At 40.7% G+C, this 16,773-nt stretch overlaps 1 protein-coding gene across 1 annotated transcript in view; it reads right to left on the bottom strand.

The window, feature by feature from the left end:
* Positions 1-16,773, bottom strand: part of tars1 (threonyl-tRNA synthetase 1) — a 29,919-nt gene extending 13,146 nt beyond the window's left edge. The window contains exons 1-11 of the mRNA XM_052009517.1: positions 16,515-16,773; positions 15,571-15,648; positions 12,651-12,841; positions 10,631-10,754; positions 8,577-8,698; positions 8,359-8,476; positions 6,995-7,059; positions 5,936-6,014; positions 5,590-5,736; positions 4,969-5,067; positions 1,143-1,309 (exon numbers count right to left, since the gene is read on the bottom strand). Of these exons, the coding sequence (XP_051865477.1) occupies positions 1,143-1,309; positions 4,969-5,067; positions 5,590-5,736; positions 5,936-6,014; positions 6,995-7,059; positions 8,359-8,476; positions 8,577-8,698; positions 10,631-10,754; positions 12,651-12,841; positions 15,571-15,648; positions 16,515-16,562 (1,238 nt within the window). The 5' untranslated portion in view covers positions 16,563-16,773. The remainder of the gene's footprint in view (positions 1-1,142; positions 1,310-4,968; positions 5,068-5,589; positions 5,737-5,935; positions 6,015-6,994; positions 7,060-8,358; positions 8,477-8,576; positions 8,699-10,630; positions 10,755-12,650; positions 12,842-15,570; positions 15,649-16,514) is intronic.

The raw sequence follows: 16,773 nt of genomic DNA, 5'->3' as shown, positions 1-16,773 counted from the left end.
CTTTAACAGCATTCAATCTAATTGTGTCTAATAATCTGTGTAGCACCTTAAAGACCTTCTTAAAGTTCAAATACACCACATCTACAGGTTCTTCTCATCTATTCTGCTAGTTACAACTTCAAAAAAATCTGACATTTTCCAACCATCATGTTAACTCTGTCTAATCCTATTATTGTTTTCAAGTGGTCTTCTCAGAGTTTAAGTAAGTATGGAAACAGCTTCAGCCCACTGAGTGTGTGGCAGCCATCCACATTCCTATCAAATGCCCCCAGATTTTACCACTCACCTACACAATAAGAGAAATTTAGAGCAGCCAATTAATCTATCAATCCACATGTCTGTGGGATGTGGGAGGAAACTCTTGTGGTCACAGGAAGAATGTGTAAACCCCATACGGACAGCACTGAATGTCAGGATTGAACCTTGGGCTGTTGGAGCTATAAGGCAGTAGTTCTACTGTCTGTGCAGTAGTACTACTGCCTTAATAAAAGATTCCAGCATTTCCCCCATTATGGATACAGGGCTAATTTGTCTATAACTGCCCAGGTGGTTTTCTGGCCTTCTTCAGTGATTATAGACAAAATATTCATTTCTCTGCCATTTCTTTATTCTTAAAATACACTTGCCCCACTCTGTCTACAAAACTTTTTGTTAATCTTTCCTTTTTACAAATCTTTGGAACGCCCCTCCACCCCATTTTTGATTCTCATTGCACTCTCATATTCTACTTTCTCTTTCCTTGTCAATGCCCTGATCCTCCTTTGAATTCTGTGTCTTTCCAATTCTTCTTTGTTGGCAATGAGTAGTACCAGAACTAGAATAATCTTTATCTTCTGTTCCTTAGTATTAGAACAATCTTTTGTTTCTCTAGATAATCATAGCTGGACCACTTTTTCCCCTTGTTGCTTTCCTCACTCCATCATCTCTCAAACACACACACACTTTTTAAAATATTGCTTCCCAAAACCAATGTAGACTCTCACAGTGGGGTTTGAGCTCCAGGTTTCTGTCCATTGACACAACCACAGAGTTACTATATCTACTGCTAACACAAATCACTTCAAATGTCACAGCCTCAGAAAGGCATGTTAAAACTAGGGGAAAGCTGAAAGGTTTGATGTTTAAGAAATTCAATCACTTACCAATGACCTGGACAATTCATAGGTTTTAAGGCAAAGAGCTCCTTTTCAACCTCAAAGCTGAACATATTCTCACTGTAGTGCTGCCAGTGTCCTGAAGTTTGCCAGAGTTTACTGTTATAAATGTTGGGAGTCACGACCTCTGTAAAGCCCCTTTTCTTGTATTCACTCTAGAAACAGAATTTAATAAAGAACCATTGATCTTATAAATTTATGCTGCCAATTTAAAATATGCATTTTCACACAACCCCCAAGTACTGTGGCAGATCTTGCATCAGTGGAAATCACACATCTTTCAACTCAAGGATGACAAAACTGATTTTACTCTCTGCTTAGCGGCTGAATGCCAAGATTACAAAGAGTAAAATAGCCAACTACAAAAGCAAAATAATATGATGCTGGAAAACATGGACAAAAACAGAAAACACTGGAAATACTCAGCATACCAGGAAGATTCTGTTCACGAAATGCCATCAACCAAAACTGTTAATTCGATTTCTCTCTGCACAGATGCTACCCGAACTGTTACTTTCAGTATTTTCTGTTTGGTAGCAGGAAGTAGCAAAGAATTCATTTCCATACAGGATTGCTTCTACCCACAGTATGAAACTGTCCATTCACCAAAATTTGTCCATCCACCAAAAGGGATTGAACCCTTTCAAGAACTCAAGTAATTGGATATTTTTCCAAGTTTGACATTAAATGCAAATTTTTAAAAAATTAGTATCAAAAACTGCAGATGTTGGAAATCTGAAACAAGAAAATGCTTGAATGCAGATCAGACAGCACCTGTGAATAGAGAAACTTTCCACAGATGCTACCTAACCCATAGTGTATTTTCTGTTTCTTTACATTGTTAGTCAATGATAAACAAGCTGCTTGTTAGAGTTGCAGCTAATTATATAGCTAGCTAGAACTGGGTACTGGGCAATCATCGTTAGCAGGGAATGACTCAGGTCTTCGCAATTTTAAAAAGTACAAATAACACACCCAATACATAGTATCGAGTCCAGTTCTACAGAGTATTTCTTCTCTGGAATACGAAACTCAGGAATTAATTAGCAAGAGATGGAAATTCAGTGCAGTGAGTGGAAAAGTACTGTTACAATACTTTATTAATATAACTGAACTAAACTGAAAATTAAACATGGCAAGGCATATGGGATACACATCCTGTGTCATGTGGCAATTCCAGGATACTTCACGTAACCTGTACACCACAGATGCAGGAAGTGTTATCAGCTGGAAAAACTTGAGCTTCAAGTTTTGGAACTTTAACATCTCTACATCCACTTGTGAATCTGACTGTTAAATGGATGACACCTTTAGAAGATGTAGATAAAGGTCTCAGTGATTTGGTGACTGCGAGACAAAAAAAAATGACAAGTAGTTCAGAAGACTACCTTGGACACCTCCACCCCCCATCCCCAAACTCCTGAGTGGATTTAACTTAAATACTGATGGGCAAGAGGTTTTGCCTGATGGAGAAAAATCATACATTAGGTGCCTCAGGTGAACAGGGAGGGAGGAGACAGGTCAAGAGAGAAATAGTTACAGGGAACTCTCTATTTAGGTGTATCTGCAGTTGCACCAGGATGGAGGATAGTGCTGAACGACTGCAAAACATTCTGGGAGGGAGAAGCAAACATCCAAAGCTCCTGGTACCAACAAAGGAGATAAAAGGGATAAGGAGTGGCTAGCAGATTTTAAAGAACAGTGAAAAAGATTAAAAAGCAGAACCCGAAAAATTAATCTCCAGATTATTCTCAGTGCCATACACCAATGACTACAAAGAGACAACATAGGTGAATGCATGGTTGGAGAGAAAAGGTATTGGAAATGGTTCTGGGAAGGTGGAACATGTACATGTTCGATGGATTGCATGCAAAAGGGCTGGGACCAATATCGTCAGGACTTCAAAACAGAAAAAAAATCAGAACCACAAGTTGAAAGCAGGAAATTAGTTAGATCTTTTGAACGACAATACAAAGTTAGAAAACAGAGCAAAGGAGCCTGGTTGTGCTTCATAATATATTCCATGAATATTAGTGAACAAGTTTGATGAGTTGAAGGCAGAGACTGACATATACCAGTGTCATATTTTGGCAGTTACTGAAACACTGCTTTAACAGCGGCAGGACTAGCAGCAATGTTCCTGGTTACAGAGTTTTCAATTAAGTGATGTATAAGGAAACAATCACAGTTGTGAGAAGGATCATCAAATAAGCTAACTAATGAATAAAGTGGGAACAACACTTGGGAGTATATCTTAAACTTGCAAACAATCTGAGACATATGAAAAAGCAAATCTGTAGGGAGATTTCTGACAAGTACCAAAGCACTGGGACAATTTCCCCAATATTAACTGGAATACTTTCAGGATATCTGGTATAGCTTACAAGAATTCCTAAACTGCATTCAGGACTTTAGCATGAATGCAGCAAGCACAACCAGGCAGAGGAAGGAATGAAATTCTGGATAGTTTTAGGAATGAAATTGGGCAGGTGGAAAGTGCATTAGTGAGAGAGCATTTTTTTTGCAATGAATATAATTCAATTAGATTTAGCAGTTATTGAAAAAGCATATTTGATACAGTCTACGTGGATTTTATTAAGGCTTCTGACAAATTCGCACATGGCAAGTGTTTCAGAAAGGTAAAAGTCCACCTGAAGGAGGGCAGACTGACAAATTGACTCCAAAGCAGTATTAAACCGAGGGTAATGATTTTTTTTTAAATAACTGGAAAGCTGCTACTTATACGGTTCAACAAGCCTAAGTATTCAGCCCTTAATTAATTAATTCCACTTCCCATTCCCAAACCAACACGTCTGTCCACAGCCTACTCTACTGCCAAGTTGAGGCTAGACGCAGATTAGAGGAACAGCACCTCATATTCCGCCTTAGTATTCTCCAACCTGACGGCATGAACATCGATTTCTCTAACTTCTGGTAACCACTCCCCTGTCCTTTTCTCCCCCTAATCCCACTGGCCCCCATCACCCCATCTCTTTCCCCTCCCCTCTCTATCTGCCCATCACCCACACATTCCTCCCACCGGTTCCCCTTCTTCCCTTTATTCCATGTTCCACTGCCCTCAGATTCCATCTTCTTCAGCCCTTTGTTACTTTCACCTATCACCTCCCAGCCTCTTACATCATTCCCACTCCCCCCACCTGTCACCTGCCCATCAACCCCACCCCCCTGCCTCACCTGCCAGCTTGTGCTCCACCCCTTTACCCCACCTTTTTATACTGGCTATCTCCCCTCTTTCCAGCCCCGATGTAGGGTCTCAACCTGAAACATCAACTGTCCATTTCCCTCCATAGATGCTGCCTGACCCACTGAGTTCCTCCAGCTCCTTTGTGTGTTATCTCAGTATTCAGCCCTTTTGCTTTTTGTGGTATTTATTAATGATTTAGACTTAATTGCAGGGGGGCACAGTATAGAAGTTTGAAAATAACACAAAAATTGGCCATCTGGTTAACAGTAATTAGAAAAGCTTTCAATTGTAGGAAGATTTAGGTGGTCAGGTTGGTTAAGAATAACTTGCAAAGTTATTGAAGATAGCATCTATAATGTTGACTTTCAATGTTTCACCACGATGAATGATACTGATGTTTAGCAGTCCTAAGTACCTAATGCTAGCACATGAACTAATGAGCACTGTCAGTCCACTTTTTTTCTTTTCCCCTCCTCCTACAATGCTTCGTCCTCCTGCTACATGATACAAAATGCTCATGCTTCCCTCATCCCAATATCCTCCTTTACATCCAATTAGTAAATCTTTCACAAGTAATTAAATCTATAATAAAACTTGAACAACACATACCCTAATGAAATCAATCAGTGCATTGTAGATGTAAGCTCCCTTTGGAAGGAAGAAGCAGCTCCCTGGACTCAATTCATGGAAGAAAAACAACTCCTGCTCCTGAAAAGTAAAAATTCACCATATATTTTGTCTCAGAGAACAGCTAAAAGTAATCTTAAACCAATGTTTATCATGGTGGTTTTAAAACTCATGAAAGTGAAAGCAATCTTAACATAGGAAGTTAAACTTTTAAACTGCAAGTTAAGGATTTCCCACTCCTACTTCAGCCACATTTAACAGGGAATAGTGTTCTAAAGGACAGAGCATTCTGCATTTCAATAGCAACTGCTGGCTTACAAGAATCACAGGAAATTTCACTAAGCTTCAGTGACTAAACAAAATAAGAACGTTGCATACGAAAAATGATTTGGTAGAACTACTGCAGCCTAAAGAGCCAAATGTGCTTTGCAGCTCCTTCTTAACTAAGTTATAGATTATGCAGTTTTATCATAATTTACCAAAAGGAAAACATAAAAAGGAACAGCCCTTCAGAAGGGATCCAGGATTTGGCATTTAGCAAATTAGCAGCATTTTTCTACACATATAGTAGCTAAGATTATTTATTATAATTACAAGACTAACCCTCCCTAGTTTTCTGTGGTCTCTGTTTTTGGCTTCTTCCTGGAACTTTTCCCATTCTTTCAACATTTTGGAATCTGGAAAAGAAATCCCATAAATTCTCTGCAACGTCTCCATGTCAGCCTTTCCTTCCCAGTAAGTGGAAGAATTCTGTGAAAAGATAGGGAAAATGATATGGATCTTAAAATCAAAAAGTAAATTGACTGCAGATTAATAACATCACTTCTACTCAGCCCAACACAAATTGACAACACCAAAACATATTTTTTGTTTGTATTCATGCAGTTTTTCCCCCACACAGAAACAATGTAATTTTTTTTTAAAAAGAAATTATGTACAAAATTCTTACTTTGTGAACCTTCATGGCCTTTATTTTTCCAGTGTGTCTGACATGAGGCCCTCTACACAAGTCAATTAATGGTCCACATCTGAAATCAAGGAATGAAAACAAGCACTGGCAATGTTAAACTAGACACTCCTGCATTAAGGTAGCACACCAAATATGCAGCTCAAGATCTACAATTAATATTTACCAAACATACAATGGGTCACCACATCTTTAAACTCAAATTTGTGCTCATCCATTCTTGCAGATATTTAATCAGCATCAAGCACACACAAGTCAGGCACATAAATGTCAAAAATAATAAAATTCCTTCTCTGCCCCGACATTATCTCAGCCTCAAATTTAAAAGCACTAATGCCAAGTCAGTGATAATTTTTGATTTCTAATATCATGTGCCTTGTTGCCAAGGACAATGGACATTTTATTAAGTCACATTTTGTTTTATGATCCCAAACATTTAGTCCATCAAATTCAAACTATGACTTTTCCTCCCCCCAAATACCTAAGCCCATTAAGAAATGAAAAAGGCAGTTATTTAACAATTCATCAGATCAGTACCAGTGAGACTAGCAGACTGGGCTTGCACTTGGAGTTCAGAATGGGAGGTTTTTAAAATATGGGGTATGACAGGACAATTCCCCTCCAGCAGCAGTGTCTAGAACCTGGGTTCAGAGTCTCAGAGTAAAAGGTTGGCCATTTAGGATGAAAAGAAAAACATTCTTAACCCAGTGGGCAGTGAATCTTTGGAATTCCCCAACTGAGGGGGTTGTGACAGCTTAGTCATTAGCTATATTCGAGACAGATCAGTAGTTTATAAGGGAATTGGGGTTATGGAGTTAGTGCAGAAAATTGGGACAAAGGTAAAAGCTCAGCTATGATTTTACAAAGACAGTACAAGAGGCCAAATAATCACCTGGTTCTATTTCTCTCTTAATAGTAGTGCTTAATCTTTCTATTGCAATCCTTATATACAAATTAAAATAGCAATCGATAAATTTAAAAAAAATCACTTGATAGTTCTCAAAGGAAACTTCAAATCACCACAGCACCACTGCTCCTTACCTATACACTGTTGTGGTAGGAGTATTCACCTTCTCATTCAGAATCCTGCACTTAAATTTGTTATACTAAAATGAAAAGAAAGATAGTTTGAGAAAGTGAACATCAATCAGTAAGCCCAAAAAGAAACACAACATCCTCTTAAATTAATGAAAACCATGATCAGTTTCGCAATGTCTAAGATCAATACGTCCCTGGAGACAAAGGAGACTGCAGATACTGTAATATGGAGCAAAAAAAACCACCAAACTGAGAGGAACTTAGCAAGTCAGACAGTATCTGTGGAGGCAAAGGGATGGTCGCCATTTTGGGACTTAATGAAGTGTCTCAACCCAAAATATTGACCATCCCTTTGCCTCTACTGATGCTGTCTGTTCCACTGATTTCCTACAGCAGTTTGGTTTTTACATTGGTACATCCCTATTAAGTTGATTTATTTTTGCTTAATACAGTGAAGAATCTATGAAACTGAACTTCTACATCAAATCACTTTTGAGAGATTGATTCCCTTTGGTTTCTTAATTCACCTTGGCAAAAAAGTGAGTGTGTCAGAAGACAGGGTCTATTAACATTACCCCACAAGCCATGCAAGCATGGCACTGCAACATCTACTGTCTCATCCCTGCCTCAGGGCAACAGGAATAGTTAATAAATGTCAGCATATGAAACAATGCACTAATTCAGAGTATGGGAACAGTGAATGGATTTGCATCAAAAGGAATCAAACCAGTTCAAAAGTATAGCATCATTTTAAACTATGTTGAGAGACAAGAAAATAGCAGGTTATTTTTGGTAAAGGAATTTTCCAAGTCATGTATTTATTTTCATTTCAATTGTATTTCCCACAGCACACACTATCCAGGTCAATTAGCTTCGTAAAAAGTAGACCATTTAGCATCTAGCACATTGTGTGACTCAAACTAAATCCAGCATTTGCAGAAAGTCTGCAGTTTTAATAAATAGTGTGGAACAAAATTACCAGTATTGAGTTGCAAAACACCAATTTCACATCCAATTTGAATCTGACAATATATGAGAGATCGAGACAAATATTCCTTATCAACAAAATGTGCACATTTTCTATGGATAATTCAGAGATCAGAAGGAATAAATATTTCCGGCAGTTAGTAAATTAATAAGCAACTGAACAAAAATGGTGCAGAGAAAGGAGGCAGCATGTCTAAAGCCAGAAACTAAATACAAACCATACACATGGAAGAGCAACACTACGAACAAGCTTACCAATTCTAGGAATGTCAACAGGGAATGGGGAGGACAGATGCCACTACTGGGAACAAGGCACAGTGCAGTTAACATATACTTTTATAAAAAGCAGGAAAATGTTTGAAAATTATCAAGCTACATACCTTGAACATCTCCAGAAGAGTTTCTTTCTTCACTTCAAGTCTCTCAAATGGTTGTTTGTCCTTCATTATACGTTTACATAAGCTTTCTAAAGCTGGAAAGTCGTTGCTGGAAACACCTCTGTTGGAACAGAAGGTTTGTTATAAAATATAAAAAATAATGTAACACTAAACAGATAATTAGAACTAAAAAAAAATTGATAACATTAGCCTCACCATACCCTTCTTCCAAAAACATGTCATAATAAAATCCATTTTCAATAGGTGGTCCATAGCAGAGGCACCCTCCAAAGATTCTTTCCATGGCCTCTCCCAATATATGGGCACTGGAATGCCAATATACCTGGTACAGAAAACAAAACTCTTGACAGAAGCAATACAATGTATGTGATGACAGAAATACCTACTCATGGACAATTCCAGGATTAGAATCTGCATTGCTCATTAACAGTTCTTCAATTTGACTGGTCAAGCAGATACTTATACAGATAACACAGGAAAGATGATGGAAATCTACAACAACACACAAAATGCTGGAGGAACACAGTGGGTCAGGCTGCATCTATGAAGGGAAATTGACAGTCGACATTTTGGGCCGTGATCCTTATCAGAAAAAAAGGGAAGATCCACCTTCTTCAGCTTTTTGTCACCTCCACCTTTTACCTCCCAGTTTTATTTTTTACATAAATCACACTCTCCCTCTCTTGCCCATGTTCCCCCTCTCACCTGGATTCACCTATCACCTGCCAGCTCTTGCTCTACCTCCTCCTCCCCACCCTTTTATACTGGCCATCTCCCCTCTTTCTTTCCAGTCCTGATGACAGGTCTCAACCCGAAACGTCAACTATCCACTTCCCTCCAATAAATGCTGCCTGACCTGCTGAGTTTCTCCAGCATTTTGTGTGTTACTTGTACTGGTATCTTACTTAGTGCTGCCTGCAAGATGCCAATCTGTAATGGTGTCCTTGACCCTCCATGCTGAACAAGTATGTATCTGCCTGTATTATTAAAGAGACATGTGCTCGGGCTGTGTGATGTCCCACCCTTCCCATTGCTGCACACTGCTGTACTGGGTATCTGGCATGATTTTCTGCCTGGTGCTGGTGTAAATGAATCACAGCAAAAAAAAACGAGTCACCCGGCAGCTTGGTGTGAAGAGGCTGCGAGGGCTAGTGTTGGGCAGACTGACTGCTTAGTGCTGAAATGTGGGGCTCAGGACGGCACTCTGGCCAGCAAGGCAAGAGCAGGCTATTGCTGGGGACTGGCAGCACCCACGCCATGGAACAGACCTCCAGAATCTCATGGTGTCTCTCATCACCTCCCGTCTGCAGATTTCTCATAGGCAACATGTTCAGTGGTGGTCACAGGCCTTTGGTACTGTTATGGAGAAATCTTGTCTGAGGAGAGCTGTACAGCCAAATAAAGAAAGAAGACAGCAGTTTCCATCACACCCAACAGGAGATGATTTGAGAGACCCAAGGATCCAAAGCAATCCATCAATACATGGACCAAGTGCTACAATAATCCAAACTCACTGTGCCAGCTAAGGTGCAACCTTAGGCCTCGCACCTTAACATGAACAGCTGTACCACTTGCCTGGCCAGCCCAACAGCAGCCCTCACAGGCCACCTCTCCCCACTGAGCAATGGGGCGATTCATTGCTGTATTTGTACTAGGTTCTTGACCCAGCAGCATGGTCATTAAGATAAATAATGACCCTTTTTAGCACTGATTCCAGTTCTAATCTTATTTCTGGGAATGCATCCCCAGCGCTAAGCAAATGACCAGTGTAATCACTTGCCCTGCTATAGGCTTCAGATCTGCTGTAGAGGCCATCTTATGAATTTGCTTATTTAAAGGAGGTATTTGTACAAAAACCCCCATCTAAAGCATGGGGTCAAGCAGAAATGCAATGATTAAGAAACATAGTTTCTTCACTGATGATTGCAACATTCAGCCCATTAGGTCCTTTGTTTGCTGAATTGGAACTAAATTCAAGGTTTTATGCACATTTCCAAGCAAGGGCCAAATCAGATCATATTAAGTAACAACTTCTGTTGAAGTATTACACAAATTAAAGCTTGATGGGTCAGATAGACGGAGGATTTGGACAAGGTTGAGCTATGTCTTTTGATGGTGTTAAGGACAAGCCAAGAATCTGGGTACTAAACTACATTGTAGTTATTTGACAAACCAGCTCATTTGACAAGAGGGATATAAAACAATTAAGGCTGATCATTGATGCTTCACCATAGCTGTGAAAAAAAATACTTACCGCCTGAGCCTCTTCATCATCAAATGTGAGCAATGTTAGACTGCAGTCTCCTTCCAGAGGTCGATCCAGGTCCCAAACCACTCCATTTACTTTAGCAACAACAACTTTGTCAGCCAAACCCTGACTGAAGTAAATATGTAAATTAACTAAATAGAATTATACGAAGTATTTTCTTTCAAATTACAGTACTTATTTAGTGTCTTCCATTTTGAAAGTCTTCACACAAATATACTGATCATCTACATTAACATTCCCATAAATAAAAACAGATACAAAATATCACATGTATATTGAAACACAGTGAAATGCGTCCTTTTGCGTTACTGAGAATGTGCTGGGGGCAGCTGCAAGTGTCCCCATTCTTCCGGCGCCAACGTAGCATGCCCACAACTCCTAACCTGTACGTCTTTGGAATGTGGGACGAAACCAGAGCACCTGGAGGAAACGCACGCAGACATGGGAAGAACGTACAAGCTCCTTACAGACAGCGGCGGGAACTGAACCTTGGTCACTGGCGCTGTAATAGCATTACACTAACCACTACACAACCGTGCCGTCTAAGGCAATTAGTAATTTAATTGTGCTGAACCAGGAACAGGACAGTCCAAAAAAAAGAGACCACATGGAGAAATGCTAGATGGTGGAATACAAGTCAGTATGACAGCATAGCTAGTAAACTGAAACAAGGTCCCTAAAAAACCTTAGTGCCCAACAAAAAAATTAACAGCATGTTTAATAGGGATTATTAATCACCAAATAGGCACATGACCAAGTTATAATCTCAATAAATAATATCTGTGTATACAATCAAGTGAAAAATGTGAATCGAGTTCACGTCACTACAAGTTTACATACAGACCAAATTATGACAACATAGAAAACTACTCAAGACTGCGCTTTGACACAAAGGAGAAAAACATTCTGCTTTATTCTCAGTTATCAACAAACTGAAGGAAAGCATCGTCAACCAGCACTCTCAATGACCTACACACAAATCCTCAATTTGAGTTTCACCAAGGTCACTTGGACTCCAAACCTCATGAGCCTCAACCAAAATATTGAGCTTATCATCAGAGACAAAACAAAAGCATTTATCCTTGACGTCAAGGCACCATTTTACTGAGTCAGATCAAAGCTGTGAAAAGCTGAAGTCAATGGAAACCAAGGGGAATGCTCTCTTCCAGCTAGTCATACAGAGCACAGAAGATGGCTGTTGCAATTGGGAGATTATTTTTCCTACACTGCCATAGGAATAAAACCAGATTATAATGGGAACACTCAGCAGGTTAGACAGTATTTGTGGAAAGAGTTAACAGGTCCAGTCATCCAAGCAAAACGCTGGCTCAGTTTTCCCTCTCTACATTAGCACAGCCTGACCTGCAGCTCTGCATTTTCCAATTCTGTGTTCTCACTCACTAAATGCCCTCTTCACACCTTTTATGAACAGAGAATCACATTCTCTATCCTTAGCTTCCCTATATTCACAAGATGACCTCGTTTATAGCTTATTCCCAGGACAACCTTGGCCTCACCCCATCAGAGATACTCTATACGTCCCATTCATTCTGCCACCCCTTCCCCCACACAAGCTTATTTCTCTCCTTTCCATTTCTGATTGATGCTGCCTGACCTGCTGAGGGTTTCCAGCATTTTCCATTTTCATTTCAGATTTCCTGCATCTGGAAATTTTGTTTGATTTTCACACTGCTGCGCAGGTGCCCCAGGGTAATGCTTCTTCAATAACATCCCTTCCACACCCAAGATCGCAGGCAATTAGGAATGAGTAATAAATGCTAATCTTACTTGCATTGCTCCAAAAGAATTTAAACTGTGTATATTAGAATCTTAGCTCTCTACTTCAGTGAGAAAAGCTACAACTTTTAATATCCATCTTTAACCTCTGCTTCTCATTCTTGTAAATTTTCTCTAATCTCACCAGAACTCCAATCTCCTTTTAAATATGGAGACCATAATAGGTTTCACTACAATAAAATATACAGAACAGGCTCAAATACTCCACCTGATTCCACAGGCAATCTGGTAAGGTGTGCTTTTCCAGGAGTCCCCTTGTGCTTGTTTGCCATCTGGCAGAGTAATTGTTATTTGTTTACTCTCTTTGCTTGCTCGCTCTGCTAAAATGGAGTCACTTTCAGCTTTGAGTTTGTTGTACAGTTCAAGTCGCTCATTGATATAAACCGGCCATGGATCCAACTAAACAGGAGGCAAAAGTGAAAATTAATTATATTAGGAACTTCCATACTATCTCAGCCAGAAATAAACATATACACTCATCTTTGTGATAATTTACTTGATGAAGTATCCAATTGTTAACGGAATTGTCACCTGCATTCAGTCAAGCTCAAAATATACAGTCTAAAGGGAATGAAACAATACATAAATCACAATTACTCACAGATGTTTGCACACTTAGGAATGAACTTATCTGTAGTAGTCAAATATGATAATTATATCTATTAAAGTTTGCTGAACCTGTTTACTGCACAAACTTATTCTCAGTCTTTCCCAATGCAAAATCCTCAACATCAAGCAACAAGACTTCAGAACTAGGAAAAGTAAATGGGGAGATCTTAGGGATAGTCCATATTATAGTAGAGGAGGTGCTCAATGTCTGAGATGGCATGAAAGTCAACAAATCTCCAGGGCCTGACCAAGTATATCCAAGAACACTGTGGGAGGATAGAGAAATAATTGAGGGAGCCCTAGCTGAGATATTTGTATCATTGTTAGCTATGGGCGAGGTGCCGGTAGACTGGAGGGTAGCAAATATTGTGCCTTTATCTAAGAAGGGCGTCAAAGAAAAGCCTGGGAACTATAGACTTGCAAGTCTAACATCAGTGGTAGGCAAGTTACTGAAGAGGATTCAGAGGGATAAGATAGACATGCATCTGGATTTAGAGTAATCAGCATGTCTTTGTGCATGGAGGATCATGTCTTACAAACTTGACTTTTTTTTTTGAAGTGATCAAGAAAGTTAATGAGGGCAGGGTGGTAAACGTGCTTTATATGGACTTTAGTAAAGCCTTTGATAAGGTTCCACATGGTAGGTTGCTCTGGAAAGTTAGATTGTATGGAATCCAGGGAGGGCTGGCTAATTGGATACACAATTGGCTTGATGTTAGAAAGCAGAGGGTGATGGTGGAAGGTTGTTTCTCAGATTGGAGGCCTGTGACTAGTGGTGTACCTCTGGGGTCAGTGCTGGGCCCCTTGCTGTTTGTCATCTATATCAACGATTTGGATAAGAATGTACAGGGCATGGTTAGTAAGTTTGCAGCTGACACTAAAATAAGTGGTAGATAGTGAAGAAGGTTATCAAAAATCACAGGGGGATCTTGATCAGCTGAGTAAGTAGGCCAAGGAATGGCAAATGAAGTTTAATTTGGATAAGTGCAAGGTGCTGCATTTTGGAATGTCAAGTCCAGGGAGGACTTTCACAGTGAACGCATGACCCTGGGGAGCGTTGTAAATCAACGGGATCTTGGAGTACAAGTACATGGTTCACTGAAAGTGGAGCGACAGGTGGTGGTGGCTTTTGGCATGGTGGCCTTCATAAGTCAGGGCATTGAGTCAATGCATGCCAGTGGCTCTACTTCATTAGGAGTTTGAGGAGATCTGGTATGTCACCAAAGAGTCTTGCAAATTTCTATACATGTACAGGGGAGAGCATTCTGACTGGATGCATCACAGCTTGGAATGAAGCCTCCAATGCACAGGATCGCAAAAGGCTGCAGAGGGTTGTAGAGTCAGCCAACTCCATCATGGACACAACCCTTCCCACCAGAGGACCTCAAGGCGGCGGCATCCATCATCGAGGACCCTCACCATCCGAGACATGCCCTCTTCTCATTACTCATATCAGAGAGGAGGTATAGGAGCCTGAAGACCCAAACTCAACAATTCAGGAACAGCTTCTTCCCCTCTGCTATCAGATTTCTGAATGATCCATGAACACTACCTCATTATTTCTTTTTTATTTGCACTACTTATTTTTGTAATTTATAGATTTTTATGTCTTTGCACTGCACTGCTGCTGCAAAACACCAAATTTCACGTCATACATCAGTGATAATAGATCTGATTCCAAGTACAAAAGTTGGGAGGTCTCGGTGCGGTTACACAGGACACTGGCGAGGCCACACTTGGAGTATTGTGTTCAGTTGTGGTCGCCCTGCTATAGGAAAGATGTAAATAAACTGGAAAGAGTACAGAAAGGATTTACAAGGACGTTGACAGGACTTAAGGGACTGAGTTATAGGGAGAGATTGGACAGGCTAGGACTTTAGACCTAAGAGCATAGGAAACGGAGAAGTGATCTTAAAGTGGTATGCAAAATCATGAGGGTCATTGATAAGTGAATGCACTCAGTCTTTTTCCCCAGGGTTGGGGAATCAAGAATTAGGGGGCATAAGTTTAAGGTGAGAGGGGAAAGATTTAATAGGAACTTGAGGGACAACTTTTTTTTCCAAAAAACAGAAAGGGCAGTATCTATGTGGAATGAGCTGCCAGAGGAAATTGTTGAGGCAGGTACAATAAAAATTTTTAAAAGACAATTGGACAGGTACATGGATTGGAAAGGTTCGGAAGGTTATGGGTCAAACGCTGGCGAATGGGACTAGTTTGGATGGGGCACTTTGGCCAGCAAGGGCCTGAATTCATGCTGTATAACTCTATGCTAGCAATCAATGGCACTATACAAATACCAAAAGGTTTCTTTTTACTGATAAGAACCTCTTTGGATTTTTTATTTCACGAATTGACTAATGCAGTCAGTCAGAAACATTTCAGAGTGGGTGTACACCCAACATAATAAAACAAACAACATTTGAGTTCAATGATTACATTTACATTAACCCTGATTATTACCAATAGCTCCATTCTACCATAGTTTTTGTCCTTTAGAAAAAGGGAATGAATTAACACACCTCTGCTCTCTTTGTATCACCACTTTCTTTAACACATGTCTTCTTACATCCTTTGGGTTTTGCAGGTGCAACTTCAACCTGAAAGCAAAAACAAAATAAAAATCTTAAGAATAATTGTGAAGTATAGAAGGATTCTGGTCTTACTATTGGAAGGAGCTTTAACAATATATGAGTACTACTGATTACAAGTAGGATATTGGAACCCTACGCTTATTAATACTATTCATAAACACATCATGGTAGGTGAATCTTCAAATAACTACTTCCGTAGTGGAATGTAATGGTTTAGATTCTTCTGGCTTCCCTGCTGCACATTCCTCACTTCCTGGGTTTCTTTTCTTCACAGATACAGCCCGATTCTCAGAACTTCTTGGTCAACAACCACTGGTACCAAATTAGGGTCTACAGGGTAAGCTACAGGGACCTAATCTTCACAAGGTAAGTGCAATAACATTTGCCGACATTAAATGATCGGAGCTCTGCGACCAGTCAGAACTGACAACCTTACTCAAGGGAGCGGTCGGGGGACTAAAAAAAATCAATACACCTGGGTTAGAGATCAGCGGACAACCGCCACTCAGGGCACCCGACTGACACCCTGTCAATAGCAACGGCAGGTTAACTGTTGGAGAGTCGGCAGTGATCTGGCGCACAAGTCGTCGGGCTAATCACCGCTTTCATCGAAGGGCCCTGAAGTAATAAAGATCGCACGGTGAGCTGTATGGTGTCGGGACACGGTGGAGACGAGGCGGCCAGAACAAGGAGCACATGATAACGATGACCCACCCCCACCCCCGGCCTGACGAGAAGATGAAACCCCGGTGGGGACCCCACCACCGACACCCCGGCCCCGCCACAGAGGGCGGCTCACCGGGGATCGAGCGATACCGAGACGAGAGCTGTAGTGTTCCCACGGCCCCGGCCTCGCCGCCATCCTCACTCACCTGACCCTCCACGTCCATGGCCTCCAGCCGCTCGGCCATCTCCTCCATCCTGCACCCGCCGAGCTGATGCAACGCGCCGGTACGATCCTCAACCGAACCTGCTTGCCCACCCCGACTGAGTGACGGGGCACTAGCCCAATAGAGAACGGCGGATTGTTGCGGAAAGCACGCTTCACATTGACCACCAACCAATCAGAAAAAGAGAGAGGAGGGCGGGGCAGTGTGGGGCGTTTTCAAGGAAGCACAAGCATGTTTGGCT

The sequence above is a fragment of the Pristis pectinata genome, chromosome 2, assembly GCF_009764475.1.
Source record: "Pristis pectinata isolate sPriPec2 chromosome 2, sPriPec2.1.pri, whole genome shotgun sequence".
In the NCBI taxonomy this organism is placed as follows: domain Eukaryota; kingdom Metazoa; phylum Chordata; class Chondrichthyes; order Rhinopristiformes; family Pristidae; genus Pristis; species Pristis pectinata.
Note: the sequence above shows the minus strand (reverse complement) of the source record. Positions and strands in the feature narration are given on the sequence as shown.